Source organism: Cuculus canorus, chromosome 3 (genome assembly GCF_017976375.1).
Source record: "Cuculus canorus isolate bCucCan1 chromosome 3, bCucCan1.pri, whole genome shotgun sequence".
Lineage (NCBI taxonomy): Eukaryota > Metazoa > Chordata > Aves > Cuculiformes > Cuculidae > Cuculus > Cuculus canorus.
Genome location: NC_071403.1, coordinates 35,266,084 through 35,287,731, shown reverse-complemented (window position 1 = coordinate 35,287,731; position 21,648 = coordinate 35,266,084). Strand labels below are relative to the sequence as shown.

The following is a 21,648-nucleotide window of genomic DNA, read 5'->3' as shown; positions in this document are numbered from 1 at the left end:
CCTTTTATCCTCTTTACTTGTCTCACCAAATAAAATTATTTTTGAAGTGATTATTTGTTTGAATATATCCCTTTAGTTTTTAATGGCTCTTCAGTTTGTATTTTCTGTTTACTGTGTGGTTACTATTACAGAAAATGCATGATGACTTGAAGCCTAGAGAACAATGACTGCAGGCAGCCTTTAGGGGCCATGGTTTGGGGGTTTCTGTATAAAACTGCTATAGAGAATTTCACTCTTCTTAGTGTATATCACTGTCTAGAGGTAAACAGGCCCTGGATGAGTGGTCCTTTTTCTTATCCTATTATGAAGGAATTTTGTTGTTATTGATAATAGGTAGGCTAGGTGATGCAACAATCATTGCCTGGCTCAGTGATATCTGGTGTCATGTTGGACAACTAGGAAAAAAATTAGATCAAGTTCACACGTTCATGCACCTCTTCATCTGCCTCCCTTTAGAGACTGCGCTACTTAAAGGATTTCCATTGTTAACAAGTCCATTTAATTCTTGAAGTACTTCTTGTCAGTACTCATTTTACTTCTTGTTTAATAATGGACTAATAATTTAGGTATCAAAATAAAGGCTTTATCAAATTTCTCTGGCATTAAAACTTGACATTTCATTGTCCACTGCTTTTCTACTTTATATTTTTTGTCAGTCCACCAACAAACATTGCACATCAGTCTGTGATCAAAATGAATGATCTATGCAAAGACAGAGGATGGGAGGGGTAAGGAACTGTTTGACACATATATACCAAACGATGTGTCAGTAGTACTATAATGTAATAGACAGTCATGCTCAATTCATGCTATGTCTTGAGTAGCTGCTGCCATAAGTTTTTCTTCTTCCAATTAATTAAGGTAATGATAGTTGATTATTAAAGGCTGGATCATTGTGAAGAGATTCAGTACTAAACTTAGGATAAATCGTGAATTTTATGTACTGTTAACTGCTTTGTACTGTATTTCTAAAACATGGATAATCAGAATACTTGGGGATGTAACTGCAGATTAATGATTTTATCCATCCTTGCAGTATGCCTTCAATGAAAATTTCTTTTTAGGGAGCATAAATAACGTAAAGGAAAGTCTTATTTCCTATTTTCTCACTAGGCAGGCTGCAGTATTTTTGTGTAAGTAAGCTCTCCTTAACTGGCAGTGCACAATGTTCTGTAGGAAGTCTGTAGAGTCATATGTTATTCCACGAGATTTTAAGAGTGAACTTTTTAGCAGGAACCATTCCCATTGGTATTAATTTGTGGAACTTTTTTTTTCTTCCACATTCTTTAACGCTGAAGGTTGAAGTCAGTCTCCAGAGTGAGTCCTGCAGATTTGCTGTTTGAGGTTCTTTTCCTTATCTGAAAGGAATTTTTATGAGCGTCACCTGTTCTGCTTGTACTCTCTTTGCAGATTTCTGTTTACTTTTTCAACACAATCAGGTAAACCTTGTAAGGTGAGCTGAGATCTTTTAAGATCTCAGAAGAAAACCACAATAAACTTTAGTAGTCCAGAATAAGGGTGACAATGACAACCTTGAATCAATTCTCAAAAAAAAAATATATAGAATATAAGTTCAGAGCTGGAGTCCTGAGACTGAAAAAATTTTGGAGTCAATGTTGAATGTGCTTAAGGGTCAAACTAGAACTGAGTTAACTAAGGCATAACACCAACCTACCTTCAGGAATCTTGGCCCATGCCTGCATAGCTCCTTACAGCTGAGTAAGGAGCTTCTAAGATCTTACCTCCTGTACAAACTGAAGGAAATTTAAGTTCCCAAAACCAGAGTCCCCTCAAGACCAGCTGGCTGAGTTCAGAACCACCTACAGTAGCCAGTGTGGAGAGGAGCCTCAAATTCCACTCAGATCTTCTACAGTTTGGCACCTATGGGCACCAGCTCTTCCCACAGAACATCACTAAAAGTAGCAATATCGCACAATTACACAATGACTGAGGTTGGAAGGGACTTCTGGAGAGGATCTAGTCCACATCACAGTTGTCTTTATCCGTGTTCAATAACTCAGTGTTGAGGAAGAAGGTAAACACGTACGTACTTGGTCAGATGTGTGGTTTCAGGATGGGGACTTGTATGAAATCAGGGCAAAAAAAAACCAACCTTTTCTCTGGTGTCCCATTCTAGATCCTGCCTGCCAGTCAACACATTGGGGAGGCATGGACTAGATTTTCTCTTCTGTCTGAAGACATTTAGAGCCATGTTTCCAGAAGTGTTCTTGATAAATCCTGTTGAGGAAGGGGAGCAAATGAGTTCTCATTCTTTCTTATGCTGATATTTATACAGAGTAATTGAAGGCTTAGGCCAGAGAGAAAGCAAGCATTTCCACAATATCTTTTAGTGATAACACCATTCCCTTAAAAGTAGGGTCCACCAGGAGCTTTCAGTCCCTGCTCCCAAAACTGAACCTGTTTTCATTTCTCTTATTCTAATTGCTGCTTAATATTATAATTTCTGATTCAGATCCAAACTGACAGAAGCAAAGTGCTCTATTTTTAAATGGGTCTATGTGGGATGAGTACTGTAAGAGTTTAAAAATCACTGAGTACTATTTACAAAACTGATTCCATGAGAATAAGCACAAAGTCACAAAGACAGTTATTTGGATTTAGGTAGCTAGTTTCCCTTTAGGAGTCTATATCCAAAATTAAGACTCTTATATCCCCACAGGAAATTGGAGATGTCTAAAAACTGTAACTGTATATATTTTAAAACTCAAAATCCTAATTCTGTTTTAAGGTATGTTCAGTATTAATAATATCGAGAGGTATGGCATCAACTTCATACCTCATTGCCATAAGTATTTTCATGTGAGATATCTCCAGCCTGACTTTCTTGCAGATAGGCATTTCCAGAACATGCCAAATATACAAGATATATCCCTTGGTGATATAGATATAGATATAGATATAGATATAGATATAGATATAGATATAGATATAGATATAGATATAGATATAGATATAGATATAGATATAGATTAGATATACATCCCTTCGCTGCTTTTCCACATTTTGGATTGTAGAGCCTTTCAATAGATGTGGTACTTTTGCCAAAAATTTATTAACTGTCAATTCACAAGAAGTCACCTGCAGCGATACAGCTGAGCTTAACAGATTCCAAACCTCCACCTATTCTGGTCTTTTTCAGAGAGGAAGCTGAAAACCAAGTGGAAGAAGTAGCTATTTTGGCATGGCAGCAGGTAACAGATACTACCAGAGATACTACCAGAGTACCTCTGTCTCCCATTAGATCCTCCAAAGCCTCTTAGAATTTACCTGTGGCTCTCAGAGCAAGTCCAGATTTGTTAGGTCTTGTTTTCTGCCTTTGCACAGTCCATTAAAGGCTGCTTTCTAGAGATAATGGTACTTCAGTGTGACAATAATATGTCACTTCATTTTAAGCAAAGATCATTTTGTACTGTGTAATTATTTCTGTTGGTAATTAAGTGTCAATGACAAAGATGATTTACAAACATCTCCAGTTAAGTCTGCAGTACTAGATTAGGCTGAGATATCTCAGCAAGGCTTCTAAGTACCTCTCATCACTAACAGTAATTATGAGACATAGGTCTTGAAAACAAACAATAACAATAGAATCCTTCTCTATGAAAATACCCTACACTGTGATGTAAACTCAATATAGTTGACTTTAAAGTGTGCTTCATTTTGTGATATTTTTACAAATAACATGAAATGATGCACCAATTTTATGCATTGTTTATTTTGCCAACTTCCACTTTCCAAAGAGACAAAGTCAGGATTTTTGTTTGTAAAAGAATCCTCTTCTGTAGAAATCAATAACTTTTTAGACACTGACCAGAGTAGTTTCTTTTCTGCTTCTAATCACAAATCATAAAAAATCTGAAGTTTCAAATTATTAGTACTGTATTTCCATTGAATCACTAAAATAATACTTAATCTCATTTCCCTAAAAATTATGTTTTACTCTAGCAGCTTATTGCTGAATATTGTGGCTTGCTTATGGATATGACTAGCTCCAACCTGGCGCTTCAATGACATGAAGTATCATTTGACAGGAGGCTTATATCATAGAATCACCAGGTTGGAAAGGACCCACTGGATCATTGAGTCCAACCATTCCTAACACTCCCTTAAACCATGTCCCTAAGGACTTCATCCACCTGTTCCTTAAACACCTCCAGGGAAGGCAACTCGACCACCTCCCTGGGCAGCCTGTTCCAGTGCCCAATGACTCTTTCCATGAAGAATTTTTTTCTGATATCCAGCCTGAACCTCCCCTGGTGGAGCTTCAGGTCATTCCCCCTTGTCCTGTCCTCTGTCACTTGGGAGAAGAGACCAGCTCCCTCCTCTTCACAACCTCCTTTTGGGTGGTTGTAGAGAGCAATAAGGTCTCCCCTCAGCCTCCTCTTCTCCAGGCTAAACACCCCCAGCTCTCTCAGCCGCTCCTCGTAAGACTTGTTCTCCAGCCCCTTCCCTAGCTTCATTGCTCTTTTCTGGACACGCTCCAGAGCCTCAACATCCTTCTTGTGGTGAGGGGCCCAGAACTGAACACAGTACTCAAGGTGCGGTCTCACCAGTGCTGAGTACAGAGGGAGAATCACCTCCCTGGACCTGCTGGTCACACCATTTCTGATACAAGCCAAGATGCTATTGGCCTTCTTGGCCACCTGGGCACACTGCTGGCTCATGTTCAGTCGGCTGTCAACCATTACGCCCAGGTCCTTCTCCTCCGTGCAGCATCCAGCCACTCTTCCCCCAGTCTGTAGCACTGCATAGGGTTGTTGTGCCCCAAGTGCAGGACCCGGCATTTGGCCTTGTTGAACCTCATGCCATTGGCCTCAGCCCAGCAGTCCATATGCAAAGTTGTATGCAAAGTCAAGCAAAAGAAAACACCAGACTCCATTGAGTCAGACCTTAGGGTGCAGTACCTGGATGGGAAGGAATGGGTACATGAATATTTGCAACTGAATGTCTCATAATTCCCGGCCAGAGTTCAACTACCCATATGTTGCTGTAAGGCAAGAAGAAAACATGTGGAATTACTGGAATTTTTGAAAGTCAGTGCAGAAGCAGAATAAACTGTCATCATTTGCCCATAAATGCAAGTGCACAGTTATGTTAAAGAAAATACAGACAGCTGTTCTCTATATGCTGTGACCCAATAATGAGAAAACCACATGGAAATAAAGAGGGCAGATGAAAAGAAATACAAGTTCTTATATTATAACAAAGAGGAGGCTGAATGATTACTTAACTGGAGATTATCATTTGCATTTGCATTTGCAAGAAATATCTCTATTGTAAATGGATACTCTAATTATGAAGAGACTAGTGAGATAAAAAAGAGAACTACAATAATTCAAATAATTTTTATAGCATTTATTGTGCATATCAGAAAGAATATGCAACAGATACCCCATTTCTCTTCTTAGGTTGCCAGAAAAGAATTCTTGATTCAAGTTTCCCATGTAAAATTCAGGGTTTGTTTTATAGTACAGTCATAGACAATAAACAATTCTTCTGAGTGTTTTGGCACAGTAGCAAAAGAAGCAGAATCTGAAGAAGCCACTATAAGAAAACAGAGAAACAAGCCAATGTCAAGAACAGTAAGGGATTATTGTCAAATCTATGTCTCATAAGTAAATTGGTATTGTTTAGTAGCATTAGTCATGTTTCTGTCCTAAAAAGTTCACTTCGGTGTTTATGGTTGGAGTTTACGAAAGCTGAGAGTCCAGCCTCTGCTTTTCTTTTCCCCTTGTTCTCTTCTGACACAGCACTGGATTCCTGTGAATCTGAAGGTAATAGTGGCACCAAGAACAGCTATTTCTCAGTCCTCCCACATGCAGGAGCTCCTGCTTGTGTTGGTCCTCTAACAGGGAGAAAAGAAAGTGTGTTTCCCTCCTGTCAAAAAAACTAGGACTAGTATTTTGTTTTCACACACTGCTCTGTACTTATCAGATTAACCATCTACAGACATTGCCTGGCTTGTAATACAGAACTTGATCCAAAGCCCACCGAAGTCCCTAGGAGCTGTGTTTGCATCAGAACCACGAATATTAGCTTAGCCAAGCCAATTTTATACAAAGATTTAAAAAATTATAAGAAAAGGGTTGAGAGAAAGCAGTCTTTTGGTAGTTTGGGGGATGTAAAGCATGCTGTGGCAAGAAGGTCTTTTTTTCAGTACTCTTTGGATCAGGTCCTTAAAATATGAACACAGCAATATCACTAACTATTACATGACTCGTTCTTCTCACTCTGCACTCAGGTGGAAGGTATTCAAGACAAGCCCAAATTTATACCAAAATATTTGCCACGTGTTTCAGATAAGGTGTAATGAACTTTGAACAGAGCAGAACATATTTTATGCCTGGTATTTCCTTTTAAACTCATTTATCTTTCTCCCTCCCTCTTCACTCCCATGCCCCTGCATCCTCACATTTTATGGGACATTTTGTTGTTGTTTTAGTACCTTCAACAAAATAGCCTCAGCCAGTGAAGAGCACACAGGCACCTTATGAGGTGTGACTAACTTCTGAGTGCAGCCTTTTTCCTGTGCTGCTGTTTATAGATGACATAGGAGCCCTTGTTGGCCCTGCAGCTTGCTTGATTGACTTAAAGCTGGCAGTGACCAAGTGAAACAGAAACATGGCATTTGTCGGTTTTTTGATTCCCTGCTTTGTGATCAGTGCTGATATTGCTTTTTCTTGCCAGAACACTGATGACTTCGTGAGTGCCAGTTCTCCAGGGGACATTGTTATTGGAGGCTTGTTTGCAATTCACAGTGAAATGCTGCATCCAGAAGAATATCCCATCAAGCCAGTAATTCAGAATTGTGCTGGGTAAGTAATACTGGAAATTACATACATAGCGAAGAAGAGATCGCTGATATCGGCCATGTACTTCTTATATCAAGATCAACAAAATCGGTTTGTCTTGCATTTCTTAGTGTCTAAAAAGACCTTGGCTATTCTATATATGGTGCATAAATTAGTACAGGATGACAAAGTACCGCAAAGTGACAGTAAGAATGTACTGTGGCTGCATGAGGAAGGAAATGAGTGTTTGATCCTATTTCAGTACTCATATATAATCAAATATCCCTGGAGGTTTATGCAGAACAATCATTTGGTTTCTATGTAAATGCTACTTTGTTGCTATATGTCCTACATTCTTTGCTGTGATGTTGTTCATTATTTGTTACGAAGTTGCACCTACATGATTTGAACACAGACAGACTGCTCCGTTTTACCTAAGCACATACTAAAGTCTGTCCCCCACCTCAGAGGACGGCTCAGTTATAATCTGTGATAGTATCTTGCTGACTAGATTGTAATTATTGTTATGGTTATTTTAATTATTACACTTTGTATTATAATTGTTGCATTATGTAATAGGATAGACTATATATAAACACTGTCATTTATGCATTCAGGTTAAGACTGTGCACCAGCATTCTTATTTTGTTGCCTCCATATCCTACTGTGCTAGAAATATCCATTTTTTCTGGAAAGAATGCAAAGGAAATCTGGTGAAGAACTTCATTTTAAGTATACAACAAAGATTTCCTAAGCTCAGGAATTCCAAATATGCATTTTCTTTAATTTTAATACAGATGTGAGTTCTAAAATTTTATTTGAATTTTACTTGCAACTTAATCCCACATCTGAACCTAATAATCAGCTGGACCTGCAGGCTTTATTTCAAAACAATGATGAAGTTTGCTAACTTTGTCAGTCTTCCATTATTTTTCTACAAAGTCATAGATTGTCTCAGCTCCATTTGAAATTTAGTTTAGTTTACAAGATTTGTAAACTTTAAAGATGCTTGCGGAGAAAAGGTTTGTTATATTGCAGGCATTTTGAACTAGCACAGTTCTGATTAGGTGTCTTTTAGAATATCCACTGGAGATAAGGAGAATAGCTGTACTAACTTCATCAGGTTTAGAGGCTATTTTAGGAACATCGATGCAACCACAAGGAGATCTCAACCTCTGAAATATTTTCTTCTATAATGAAATATTTAGTGCTTTCTTTTCTTCATTTCATGCTTTTGGTAAAAGTAAGTAATTTTTTAAAAAAGTTTGATGAGCAGATGAAGAAAACTAGAATAACTTCACTGACTTTGACAGATGCTCCTTGAAGATATCACTTGCAAATCTTCACGTAAGATGAAAAAAATGTAGTACTTGGGTTTTGTTTTGTTTTGTTTTTTCAATTCATAATTTTATTCAGATATATTTAAAGGTTTGTGTTTATTTTGTTTAATATCCTGTTTAGGTGAGAGAAAAATATATGGTTTCTAATCTTTTGTACACTAAACCCCAAGGAAATCACACAAAACCTGTTGTCCATTACTTCTTTCCAGTAGTTATAAAATTCTAAGGGATATGTTCAAAACAGATTTTCCTTCAGCCTTGTTCTCAGCAATATTCTTCTAAAATAAAGCTTCTGTGTCTCTTGACAGCTTTGAAATTCAAATTTTTCTTCAGGCACTTGCGATGATACATGCTATTGAAACAATCAACAATTCAACGCTGTTATCTGGAGTTTCTCTGGGCTATGAAATCTATGACACATGTGCAGAAGTTACAAAAGCCATGGCGTCTGCTCTGAGGTTCCTGGCTAAATTCAATTCTTCTGAGGATGTTGTAGAGTTCAAGTGTAACTACTCAGACTACAACCCGAGAGTTAAGGCAGTTGTTGGAGCCAGCTACTCAGAGGTGTCGATGGCAGTTTCAAGGCTGCTGGCTTTGCAACTAATTCCACAGGTAGGTTTGGGGGAATTATTTCGTTTTGTACAGAGGGTCAGAGTTCCCATGCTTAGAATAAAGGTGTGGATCAGATCACAGGCATTGCAAAAGCCTATGATGTTTGCTTCAGGGCAGGATTTGGCTTACGCTACGGTCATCAAGAGGGATGGGAGTCAACTCCAAATGGAGGGCTTGATTCACTTGCCTGAACAAAGACAGTAAGGGCTAATTTATACACTCGAGGCACGTGCCTTCAAGTGCTATTTCAGGTCGATGCTAGGCTCCTGTCAGCACAGCAGCACTATCAGTCAATCCTGCATGACTGTGCCCATTACTCCAGTGTACCTTGGATAACGCTCAAGGACTTTGCTTAGGCAACAGAGTTACACCCATTGTGTCTAGTCTGGCTGGTGGTGAACATGACAATAGCTAATCTCAAGCTGGGAAAAAAACAAAAAACAAATCCAATTTGGTCAGAAATTTGGAAATTCTCTACTGCCTGAGAGAGATAAGATCTCAGGGTCTGTTATAACTACGGACAGGGAAGTGAGGAATATTGCTCCAAACCACAGTTTTACTTTGGTTACTGTTCAAGCAGTTGTAGAAAAGGGAGAATACAACTCTGTAGACCAACACTGATCTTTCCCAAGAAATGCTTCTCTATTTCTGACCTCTCTGGGCCTATGACAGTCCCACACTTGCACTTAGGCCGGTGCTTACCTTTCTACTTTCACCATTGTAAAAGAGTTGGTGTCAAGGCCAGGACCAACAAAGAAAGCGATCCACTGCTACACCATCCTGTGTTACACTTTGGGTTTTGCAACTTGACTTGTTACCTCACTGCAAAGTAGGAATGTATTAACCAAACGTGTAAAAGACATAAAACCTGAACTAAACATAACTTCTAACTGAATCTTTTCCTCTGCAAGGGTAGGAAGCAATTATGACCTCCAGCTCCACCACAGGAGCTATAGTAATTATAAACATTAAAATGCCACACCTGAGCATAATCAAAAGGTAAGAGGTGAAACAGATCTGTGTTGGAATGTAGAGATGAAAAAGGTGACCCAGCAGATTTTTCTCATCACAGAAGTGAGATTTGGTATCTTCTCCAGACAAGTAACTCTCATTTTGGAAAGCTTAGATCTATTTTCTAAGAACTGTCAGACGATGTAGGAAATATAAGTGTAGGGGGAAAAGCTCCTACAAACAAATGGAAAAGTATTAAAACTATAGAGATTTAAATAACAATGTTCCTTTTATGTTTTTATAGCTACATTCACAAGAAGAAAGGTAATAAATCTCTTATATGAAAAAATATAGCATTCTGTAATATCAACCCCTCTGTTTTTCTGGGAAGTTCTTCTAATAGACTTAATGAACCTTTTAAAATATAATAATTCCATCTTGGAGAGAAAATATATATGCGGGTGAACCATACTAACATACTCAGTGATAGAAAAATACTGCAAAATGCAAGGATACTAGCAGTGTGTGTGATAACTCGAGCAATAGTTAATGCTTCCAATGTTTTAAATATTGTTTTGACTAGCTTTTTGATGATATCTGAACAGGGTAAATGGAAATCCTTATACCAATATAGCTGTCATATCCAATTTGAAGGATTTTATTCTTTGCCTTTGTTGAAGTAATTATGTAGATAAGGATGAAAATTGCGGAACTGGTACTGGGCGTAAATCTGCATCCTAAGAGCAGAGTGAGGGCATCTGCCCCATTTTGCTGCACCTTGTTGATGTTCACTCACAGGAGGAGGGAGACTGAGTCAGGCTGAATGAGAGAGCAGCCATGGCAGCTCTGGATCTCTTGGCATCCTTTGGAGGAGACTGCCTCCATAACTGAATTGTTCACTTTTCCTAGGTCAGTCCTTCATCATCAGCTGAAATCCTCAGTGACAAAATCCGGTTTCCTTCTTTCTTCAGGACTATCCCCAGTGATTTTCATCAGACAAGAGCAATGGCCCACTTGATCAGTGAGTCTGGGTGGAACTGGATTGGAGTAATAGCCACTGATGATGACAATGGACGGTTCGCTCTGGAAAGCTTTGGGATCCAGGCCATGGCAATCAATGTTTGCATAGCTTTTAAAGAAATGCTGCCTGCCTATCTCTCTGACAACACCTTTCACACCAAAGTTGATTATGCAATTGAGAAGATTGTCAAGGAAACCAGAGTAAATGTTATTGTTGTCTTTATGAGACAGTTCCACGTGCTCAAATTATTTAAGAAAGCAATTGAGAGGAATGTAAGTAAAGTCTGGATTGCAAGTGATAACTGGTCATCTGCAGTCAGAATCAGTACAATTCCCAATATCAAACAGCTGGGAACCATTGTGGGATTTGGATTTAAAAGTGGAGACATCTCCACATTCAAAGACTTTCTAAGAAATCTTCATGAAAAGCCCACCACCAACAACAAGTTTTTACATGAATATATTATGATTTTGTCAGTCTGTGCACATCTGGAATATCACGATTTTCAAACATGCATTTCAAACCAGTCCCAAGATGATCTATTGCAAAGTGTTGACAACAAACATCAGATATGGAGAGCTGATTTTTTGATTGCTAACGTTGAACCAGGTTTTATTCGTAGTACTATACTTGCAGTCTATGCCATTGCTCATGCAATTAAAGGGCAATGCAAAGACAGAAATTGCAAGGATCCAAATGCCTTCGCTCCCTGGGAGGTATGATGTTAATTCTTTCAGGTCTCATTTTCTCTGCATAAGTTTCATCTTATTTTTGTTCCCATATTCCTGGATTTACTTGCTTGGTCTTTTTACTAAATGACTTTATTCCCATTCCTGCTTTTTGTCACTAGCTGAAACCACAGACTCTGTGCTAGAGCAGCAGAATCTAAATGCTGCAGTGATGATAACCAAGTTACAGTTTTGTCCCCCTTTTTTGGGCTCATGTAGATGCAGAGGCTCCTGGTGCTAACCCTTGGCTGTGCTCTGCTGTAGATAGAGAATGATTATTGCATTTCATATACAGATAGCTAACTGATGGCAAGTGACTGCATACCCACTGTCTCCTCCTTCATATGTACAACAGCAATGGCTGTAAATGCTTGATTCCACAGATGCAGAAGGGATATTTAGCTGCTGGGCTTCATCAGCTACCTTAACACTTCCCCCATCACCTTCAAAGGGCACACAGAGTAGGCTCTAGGTTGAATGAAGGCTCGAGGCCATAGGCTGCTTGCTGAAATGTCTTGCTAGCTACTCACATGGGATAAAATAAAAATGCAGTCAATCTACAGTTGATTTATCAGCTAATAATGGTTGGTCTGTTGCTGCAAAATGCTGTAATACACAGCAATGAGTTCTCTTGATGAATTGATATGTTACAGGAGAGAAGCATTCACCAAAGAGTATCAGTTTCCCCCTCTCTCTCTCCCCATTGTCTGTGTTCTGTCAGAATTCAGGAATTTTACTACATAATGAATCTTTACTTGAAAGTGAAAATGGAACAGACTGTTCCTCTGTCCAATCTTGATTTATACTGAAGTGACTGGTAGGAAAATTAGACACAATCTCTAAGACAGGTGAGGTACTTGTTATTAAACTTTACTGGTTGAGAAAAGAAGAGGAAAAATCAGACAAGTAAGCGTGACCTGACCTTTTACCCAAGAACCCACTCAGGAATACTCACTTTTACACACTTTTACTCAGAGAATTAAACAAAGTTCATTTAAAAGTCAAACAACCACTGAATCACTCTGGCTTGTTTTGACCTCTTATCCTAGGTCAGGGCAGGTCAAACCAAGATAGGGGATTTGGAAAAAAAAAACGCACTCAAACCATAGTAACAATCACACTCTTACATGAATTTGTAAATGCAAATGGGAGAATTTCAGGACTGCTCTCCAGGGGATGCAGATTTATGGAGCTGCATTTACATTACCACGGAATTAAATCCCAAACCATCCAAACTGAAAGTCTTATTAAAAGGCTAAGAACTCTTGAAGAAAATTGAAAGACATAGTTATTCCCCTTGTGCTTTTTTCATAATACTTTTCCTCTATACTGAATTTAACTATCCAATATTGTTCATATATAAAGCTTAGGATGCAACTAATCCATATCACATATCTCTATGTCCAGAGAAATGACAATCATGACATTACAGACTTAGCAAAAATAGCCATCAATCAAATCAAAATGTTGCTAATGATTAGCCCCTTCTGTCTGAAGATCAAGAAGTATCCCAAAAGCTCTGTTGCTCTGATATTGTTAGAGAAATTGGAAAAGTGTAGAAATGAGAATTTAAACAAATAGTCTGAGGCTATGGAATACAAAATTTCCCGTTCAGTCTCACATGACTATGCAACACCTTATTCAGTTGAAATATTTGTGAGGAGAACAGTTTGGTTCTTTGTAAATTAATGGAGATGCAATAAGAGTATATAAATTCTCAAAAAATTACGTTATACATGTAAAAATGACATGGTATTTACACCAGATGTGTTATATTTATATATGTGCCAGAGTATATTCAAGTAATATACTTGTCAGTACGTTCTTTAAGTACTACAAATATCACAAAAAAGGAACCATGTAAGAATATGCTTTTCAAAGGGCAGCTAAATTCAGCCTTTCACCAAAACCTTGGGCCTTTTTCTTGTTAATTAATCCTGTTGCAAAAAAAATATGTGGCCCTTGCTTCAAATAAGAAAGATGGTGGCTAATGAAAGTCCTTTTATGGTATCTCCGTGAACTGGGAGGGATTTAGATGTGCTAACCTGCCATTTTCTATATTCACAAAGAACTTTTTGATTTGTCTGTCTGTGATTTCAGTGAGTGAGAGAGAACCGTCACCTTGTTGAACAGAATGGGTTGCAATATTAAGCCTGGACAGCTGACTTATCAAAACATGCTTGCTCTGGTATTTCCTACAATCTATCAAATAGGCCCTTGCTGTTTATTGCCCTTGTGCCATTGATCACTTCATCTGAGCAAACTGGTATTTATTAATTAATTTAACAGTTGAGGCTAACTATGCAATACACAGTATCAGTCAGCTGTGATCTAAACAGCTGAAAACAATGTTGCATTAGATATTTCCAGACTTGCTGGGGGAGATGAATCTGAAAGCAAATGTTGCCCATATCATCAGGAGCATCATTTATGGTTGTTCTTTACAAGAAGGGGAGTCCCAAAAGCTCATTAGTTCTAGCAAGCAAAAATCTTTTTGTTCTCATCATCATACCAAAAGTTCCAAAGCCGGGGAAAAATACTAACATGAGTACTTGTACACATTGCTTAGAGTTAAGAGATGATACTTTTATAATTAATAGTTCTTTAAGGTCAATGAGATTGTCTGAATAATGTAATTTTGTTTAGGATCTCAAATTAAACAACTATGCAGATGCCTTTTAATGCTGAGATTTCTTTTACTCCAAAAAAGCAACAGTTCTTTTTAACTTGATATTATTGTATGGATGTTAGACTATTGTGTTTATCACACTGACATGATACTGATGTATATACTTATATTCAGCTCCTTGAAGAACTTAAAAATGTTACAGTCATTGATGATGATAAAGAAATCAAGTTTGACTCTAATGGAGATATGAGCACCAGTTATGATGTACTACTTTGGAAAGAAATTGATGGCCACATGGAAATCACCACTATGGCAGAATATGACGCGAAGAATGGTGACTTTATCTTTGAGGATGAGGAGAAAAAACAAGAATTTCAGGATTTAAAGGTAACTTTTAATTTGTTGATATAACATGTGAAATTTGCTTTATATGTTTTCTTCTCCCTCCAGTATTTACAACCGAAGTATGTGAGCTAGAAATCTCATTTGTGTTTCATGTTCCCTTTTTAAAGCAAAGAATCCTCCTTGGATTTATTTGACCACCTTTATGCACCCTGAGAAGTCTGTTAGCCTTCAAGCAGGCTCGGTGATCTAAAATTGAGTTATTTCTCCAGAATGCTCCTAGAAAGTTTCCTAAAATGAGTTAATCAGAAGTTATGTCTGTTTTACTGGTGCTAATCCAGGATCTTGAAAAGGGATTTTCAAACAAAAAATTACTATGTATAGAACTCCTCTTTCTTATCTACCACTACCATTTATTTTGTACACAAAGACTTATATCTGTTGACTTTACTGTTTAAAAAAAAATAAATAAATAAAAGTTTTGTTGATTATTTGCTCCTGATAGAGCTGGGGTCAGCACAACTACAAGCATCTGAGGTAGGTGGCACCACCTGGAGCCCTGGCACTGGTGTAGTCAGGTCTAGTGGGTGGCCCCAGCCAGTTCCGTCTGGATAGTCTGTCACCTGTGCATGGGTGGAGGTTTAGGTTCATTGTGCTGCTCTCTGCTGCAAAGTATCCACCACTAATAGAATGAGGAGAGGCTGCTTACTTGGTGGGCTGGATTCAAGTCTCGGCTCAAACAAAAGGCTGAGGAAAGAAGAAAATTTCAAAATCCTCTTCATGACAATATCCAGGATGGCAAGGAAATGTTTCCACTTCCTTGTGAGCACCATCCTGGAGGGCTAAGAAATAATAGTGTCCCTTGAGACTGCTTCTCTACTTTGCAAGAAAACATTTTTGGAATGTGGACCTGGACTCAGACCTGGAGAGAAGGCCCGAATTGCACCCTTCTGAGTGGTTCTTCATGACTCAAGGATGAGTTACTGAGGGTCAGGAATGTTGGAGCTGCAGTGCAGAGCACCCTGAGCAAAGATGGCTCCACCAGGCTCAGACCAGCTGAGCAGGACTTCAGGATCCCGCTTGCGAAGCTATCCACTCAAATCCCTGTCAGATGCTTATGGGCTTTCTTTGGAGCTGATCCTTAGCAGTCTAAATCCCAGGTTCAAAGCTGGGTGAGACACTTTGATCTGGATTTTAAAGGTATAGACAGTTCCACTGATTTGCATTCAGGGCCAAAAAATAATTTTGTCAGTTAGGTAATGACCCATCGTGTCACTTCTTGACTGTGTGGTGAAAATACGAGACACATGGAGCCTACAATGCCTTTTTCCATCATCATTTTCAGATTCCCTTAAAATATGTGAGATACAAAAAGCAAGTGCAAACTGCAGAATTACTGGAGGTTTATTTTAATGATTCTTAGTAAGTAGCTGAATCTGAGCTGATTTTTTTTGTTCCCTGCACACTGCAGAAGGTTCAGTCAACATGCTCCCAGCACTGCAGGCCAGGACAGATGAAAAAGATTACAGAAAGTCCACACACATGCTGCTATGAGTGTGTTTACTGCCCAGAAAACCATTACAGCAATCAAACTGGTAAGGAATTGTGATCTAAATAAAGGTTTATTTAGACATCAATACAATTGTTTTGTTTGGGTATAATGTGCCTTGGCAACCTTGGGGATAACTTTGGAACGAGATTAAAATATTTGTTTATGCTCACTTTCCCAAGAACGAGTGTTAGGCCTATAAAACTTGACAGAAATGCTTTTTTGAAGACCAGATATAAAGCAATTAGGTTTTCCAGTTGACTAACATTGTTCTTTGCTCGAATGAGAAATCTGGCTGATTTATCAGTGAGGGTGACTCTCGCTAAAATAGAGCCTGGCTTCCCTTTCTTTCTGCAATACACCTGGTCCAATAAGAAAGAAATTTTTTTTTACTGTGAGGGTGTTGAGGCACTGGAGCAGTTTTCCCAGTGAAGTTGTGGAAGCCCCAACCCTGGAGGTGTTCAAGGCCAGGTTGGATGAAGCTTTGAGCAAGCTGATCGGGTGTCCTTGAAGAAAGGTGTCCCTGTCCGTGCAACGGTGGTTGAAACTGGGTGATCTTCAAAGTTCATTTCCAACCTGAACCACTCTATGACTCTAAGAAGTTCAAGGGTCGTGTAAATTTCTTACTTTTTTTCCTTATTACAGAGTACTGTGAAGTTTGATATAACTGTAAGATAATATTTTCTAGTATCAAATCTGATGTGTACTTCACCACTGGTTCATTTATAGATTTAGGCAAAGCTTTTTAAAGGGGAAAATTAAATATAGAGGAAAGAGATGGAAATAAGAAATTTGAGTTACAATGTACTTTTGGTATCTTGAAAGCAGAAGGAAATTACATTTATCTTTTCAGTTCAAATAATTGTGAAATTTCTCCATATCAGAGGACAGGAATATTACATCAAAGGTAACCTTTCAAAGCATAACCTAATAGAATGTTTAGTCTTGCTGTTTTATTTCAAAAGCTGTCTATAAAGAGAAAGTGGGGGGCTGGGGCGGGAAGAGGTGTTGAAATGGGTAAACAAAAGAAACATAGTTCAAATTTCTTTAAAGGAATTGATTTAATCTCAAGTGATTGTTCACATTTCAGTGGAAGTTTGCCTGTCCAGAGTTCTGTCCAGGTTATGTATCCCTGGTCAGCGATGATCGAGGCAGTTTCAGGACCCTGCTTGTTCCTCCTGTCCCCTCCCTGCCCCTGGCTGCACCAGCCCCTGCTCCCAGATGGCAGGAGTTCGTCCTTTGCTCCTTCTGCCGCTGCCACCGCAGCCACCTCAGCCCTGCAGCTCCTCCGCCTGGACGGCGTCAGCAAGAGTGGGAAGCTCTCAGCCTCGTCTATTCCCCTGAGCATCCTCTCCCGCATTCCTCTTGTATCTCAAGCCTCCTTAATCCATTTTGCAGTTTATTTATTTACTTCGTGTTTCTAAGTTATCTTCCTTTTTTTCTGCTTTCAGATATGGACTACTGCTACCGATGTAGCAACAAAACTTACTGGGCTCCTGTCAACAGTACCACATGCTACAGAAAGACAATCCATTTCCTCGCCTGGACTGACTGGTTTGCTATTTTCCTCCTCCTTCTCTCTGCTTTTGGGGTTCTGTTGGTCTTGTCAATTGGTGTAGTATTTACTAAAAACTTGAACACGCCAGTTGTAAAGGCATCTGGAGGTCTAACCGTCTGCTACATCATTCTCTTCAGCCACTTCCTAATTTTTTTAAGCACCGTCTTCTTCATAGACGAACCCACAGAATTCAAGTGTAAAACTAGGCAAGCCCTCTTTGGCATAAGTTTTGCACTCTGCATTTCATGTATTTTAATAAAGTCACTGAAAATTTTACTAGCCTTCAGCTTTGATCCCAAGCTGCAGAATATCCTGAAATGTATATATAAACCTATTCCCACTGTGGTCATCTGCACTGGAATTCAAGTTGTCATTTGCACCTTCTGGCTAATATTTAGGGCACCTTTTGTCAAGCAAAATTTCTCATTCCCAAGAGCAATAATTCTGGAGTGCGATGAGGGCTCTATTGTGGCTTTTGGGATTATGCTGGGCTATATTGCTGCCCTAGCCTTCATTTGCTTCATATTTGCCTTTAAAGGTAGGAAGTTGCCAGAGAACTACAACGAAGCCAAGTTCATCACCTTTGGCATGCTAATTTACTTTATAGCATGGATTGTATTTATCCCTGTCTATGCAACTACATTTGGAATATACCTGCCAGCAGTGGAAATCATTGTTGTTTTAATATCCAATTATGGAATTCTCTGCTGCACTTTTCTTCCAAAGTGCTATATCATCATTTACAAGCAAGAAACAAATACAAAATCTGCTTTTCTCAAAATGATTTACACTTATTCCTCCAAGAGTGCAAGCAGTCTTGCTGTTAGTCAGATTTCTATGGATTCAAAGTCTTCCAGCTCCCGAGCTACTATGTCAGACTCCTGTAAATCTCAGAAAAACTATGTGAATGGAAACTGTCATTTCCAAGTGCAAGAGCAGAGACTAACAAGAGGAATAGTTCTCCCTAAAAGTACTGCAAAGACAATGGCCAGGAAAAGACTCTCCAGCATATGACTGGGCAGCATAAAAGTACTAGAAGATGAAAAGCCATCTCAGGGAGCTATTTCTTTTTCAGGTCTCTTTCTTCTTGGCATCTCCAAAGAGAGCATGCCACACAAAATGCATTCTCCTTTCATACTTGAACTGTTATCCATTATCAGATTTGGAAGGCTCTCCTTGCTCAGAGTCCAGACCCTGCTCCTGCAGGTGTCATAAGGTGCAGTCTCCCTTCCTTTCCTGGCCCACTCATGTAGACCTGTGGGATTTCTCACAGACAAGAGAAACAGGCAGGAAAATATGGGTTTAGCTCTCTTTTTTTTGTGTCTTTGATGCCGAATTGTTTAAGGAGCTCTTCTTTTCACCTTGCTCTGTTTTACAGATCAAACAGAGCACTCTCAGTCTTTATTTGCTAGGATAAACAAGCCCAGTCCTTTAGTCTCCACTTTTAAGATAAGCTTTCCATTCTCCTGAACATCCAAAAGTTACCCTTTTCACTACCTTTCAGTGAATCCTCTTTTTTCCCCACTATCCAAAATTGCACACCTTATTCCAGACTAGTGTGACAGTAACTTTTGAAGTTCCTTGTATTTAGCAGGAGGATAATGAACTAGAGACATGTCTATCTAAAAAATAAGAATTTCTCTGGAGGTCTGTAGTTATACGTATGTTCGTCTATTATTTTTGCCCATACTCAGAGGAAGTACACTGATTCACCTCATGCACCTCCTCTGATGCATGAGGAGAGAGGAATCACTGTGTTTGTCCCCAGTTATCCACTTCATTGTAGATGTAATGTCGATGTGTACTGTCAAAACTTACAAACACTAATCTATTCCTCTCATTAGCTTAAATAATGCAATGATCGGGATCAGCATGAGTGCATCTTGGGATTTTTAGCTTTTTTGATATGTATTTTAAATACATGATTTTCAACAAGAAAATAACCAGTACCATGACAACACATAGAAATAGCATGAACTGCTAAGAGCTGCACCAAATAAGTCTCTGCTCTGTAGCTCCATGAACATAACTATGCTGCAATTTCTAGAAAGAGGGAGGCTAGAAAGTTGCCTGGCAGAGAAGGATCTGAGGATGTTGGTTGACAGCCGGCTGAACATGAGCCAGCAGTGTGCCCAGGTGGCCAAGAAGGCCAATGGCATCTTGGTTCGTATCAGAAACAGTGTGACCAGCAGGTCCAGGGAGGTTATTCTGCCCCTGTACTCGGCACTGGTGAGACCGCACCTCGAATACTGTGTTCGGTTCTAGGCCCCTTGCTACAAGAAAGTCATTGAGACTCTGGAGCGTGTCCAGAGAAGAGCAACAAAGCTGGTGAAGGGGCTGGAGAACAAGTCTTGTGAGGAGCTGCTGAAGGGACTGGGGTTGTTTAGTCCGGAGAAAAGGAAGCTGAAGAGAAACCTTACCACTGTCTAAAACTACTGGAAAGGACATTGTAGCAAGGTGGGTGTTAGTCTCTTCTCCCAAGTGGCAGGTGATAAGACAAGAGGAAATGGCCTCAAGTTGTGCCAGGGGAGATTCAGATTAGACATTAGGAAAAATTTCTTCACCAAAAGGGTCATCAAGCACTAGAATGGGCTGCCCAGGGAGATGGTCTAGTCACCATACCTGGATGTACTGAAAAGGTGGTGCTTAGGGATATTGCTTTAGGGATATGATTTAGTAGTGGGCGAGTAGAGTTGGGATTGATGGTCTCTTAGGTCTTTTACAACCTAGTGATTATATGATTCTATGATTCTGTAGGAAAAGCAAAAGGCACGTTCAGAGGAGGAATTTTTCTGTTGCAACAATGGTACCACAGAACTTTTTCAAACCGTAAACAGCAGAGCTATGTTCCCAGTCCAGACTGTGAAGAATATTTTTCCATGTTCATAAAGCCCATGATCAGGACCACAGAAAATTCTGTGCCATGTTGCTGTGAAATAATATGAAATTCCTTGAGTTTTGCCAATATATCCGTTTTTCCGTCATTTCTTTTTGTATGTTATAACCAGTATCTATCTGATTTTTCCACTCATATTTTCTCAAAAATAACTATAGATTACATTTCTGCAATGGGCACAGCCAATGAAATTACTTTAATATGTAGGCTACATATGCAATACGTATCTGTACATTTAAAAGTAATTTGAATGGTAAGGGTGCAATTTACATTTGAGTAATTATAGAAGTTCTGTATCTGACTGGAAGAATGAAGATTTATGTACATGCATTTATATGATGAATGCTGTTCATGAATCAGCTGTTAAGAATAGTGTTCTGAACACAAAATTATTGTACAGTACAGTAATATTAAAATTCTAGCAATTTGGCTGCTGATGCAGTAAAAAAAATTTTCCCTAAAAGAGAGAAGCAAAGCTTATGTTGCACAACTACCAGCATTAAGCTAGTTAGAAAAGTTAATTTGGCTTGAATGTTGTACCTGTATTCATTGTTTTCAAATGTATTGAACATGTCATGTCTTTAAGATATAAGGAAAGGGGATGAATAAACCCATATTGTTATTTAAAATTGAGTTTGCTTATTGGATTTCCATACCTTTCCCCAAGAATGTCTGACTGACCTTGAGCAGCAGCAATACATCTACTTGACAGTGTTTCCACCCAGCAGTCCACTAGCAAACATCCTTCTGGTGGAAAACTAAGTATGGTAGGACAATCCTTCCTTCAGGACAATGTGGAAATTGTCTTGAGGAACAGCAATATGAAGATCTCTACGGAGGTACCTTTAAAGAAAGACATCAGATATAGCAGAATTCCAAAGAAGTCCTGCATGCTTGTCTGCCTGTCCAGCTACTCAGATCTTCTTCGTAAAGTAGAGTCAAAGGTGGAGCTGAGAGGATGTAACAGATTTGCAAACTAGACTTGGCAGAAAAAAAAAAGAGAAGCTGTACCAAGCTGTGTTGCATGTGTCTGTAAATGCTTTATCTGCGAGAAGCAAGTGGTCCTATGTGGGTGGAACATAAGGGGATTGAGCTATGCTATACAGAGGATAAAAAAAGCTGAAAACAGGGGTTCGTGACACTAAGGTGAGAATTTGCACACATCCCCCTTGCCCAGAACAGTAAGAATTCTAGCAGTCTAACCATTCCTATT

The 21,648-nt window shown here is 39.0% G+C and overlaps 1 protein-coding gene across 4 annotated transcripts; it reads left to right on the top strand.

Moving 5' to 3' along the window:
- The first annotated feature begins 6,479 nt into the window (after positions 1 to 6,479).
- On the top strand, positions 6,480 to 21,041 carry GPRC6A (G protein-coupled receptor class C group 6 member A). Of its 4 annotated transcripts, XM_054063739.1 has the most exons (7): positions 6,480 to 6,513; positions 6,706 to 6,833; positions 8,458 to 8,761; positions 10,622 to 11,449; positions 14,265 to 14,477; positions 15,904 to 16,027; positions 17,433 to 21,041. In XM_054063739.1, the coding sequence occupies exons 2-7, from the start codon at positions 6,781 to 6,783 to the stop codon at positions 18,551 to 18,553; spliced, it is 2,643 nt and encodes an 880-aa protein (XP_053919714.1). In that variant the 5' UTR covers positions 6,480 to 6,513; positions 6,706 to 6,780; the 3' UTR covers positions 18,554 to 21,041. The 4 variants fall into 4 exon arrangements, with proteins under 4 accessions (XP_053919714.1, XP_053919716.1, XP_009560538.2 ...); XM_054063741.1 differs by having other exon boundaries at positions 6,485 to 6,833; positions 10,622 to 11,005; XM_009562243.2 differs by having other exon boundaries at positions 6,485 to 6,833.
- The last annotated feature ends 607 nt before the right edge of the window (positions 21,042 to 21,648 follow it).

Coding starts and splice junctions, on each gene's coding strand:
- GPRC6A (XM_009562243.2), top strand. CDS start 6,640: ATGGCATTTGTCGGTTTTTTGATTCCCTGCTTTGTGATCAGTGCTGAT. Junction 6,834..8,457: donor GTAATTCAGAATTGTGCTGG/GTAAGTAATACT, acceptor GTCTCTTGACAG/CTTTGAAATTCAAATTTTTC. Junction 8,762..10,621: donor CTTTGCAACTAATTCCACAG/GTAGGTTTGGGG, acceptor CACTTTTCCTAG/GTCAGTCCTTCATCATCAGC.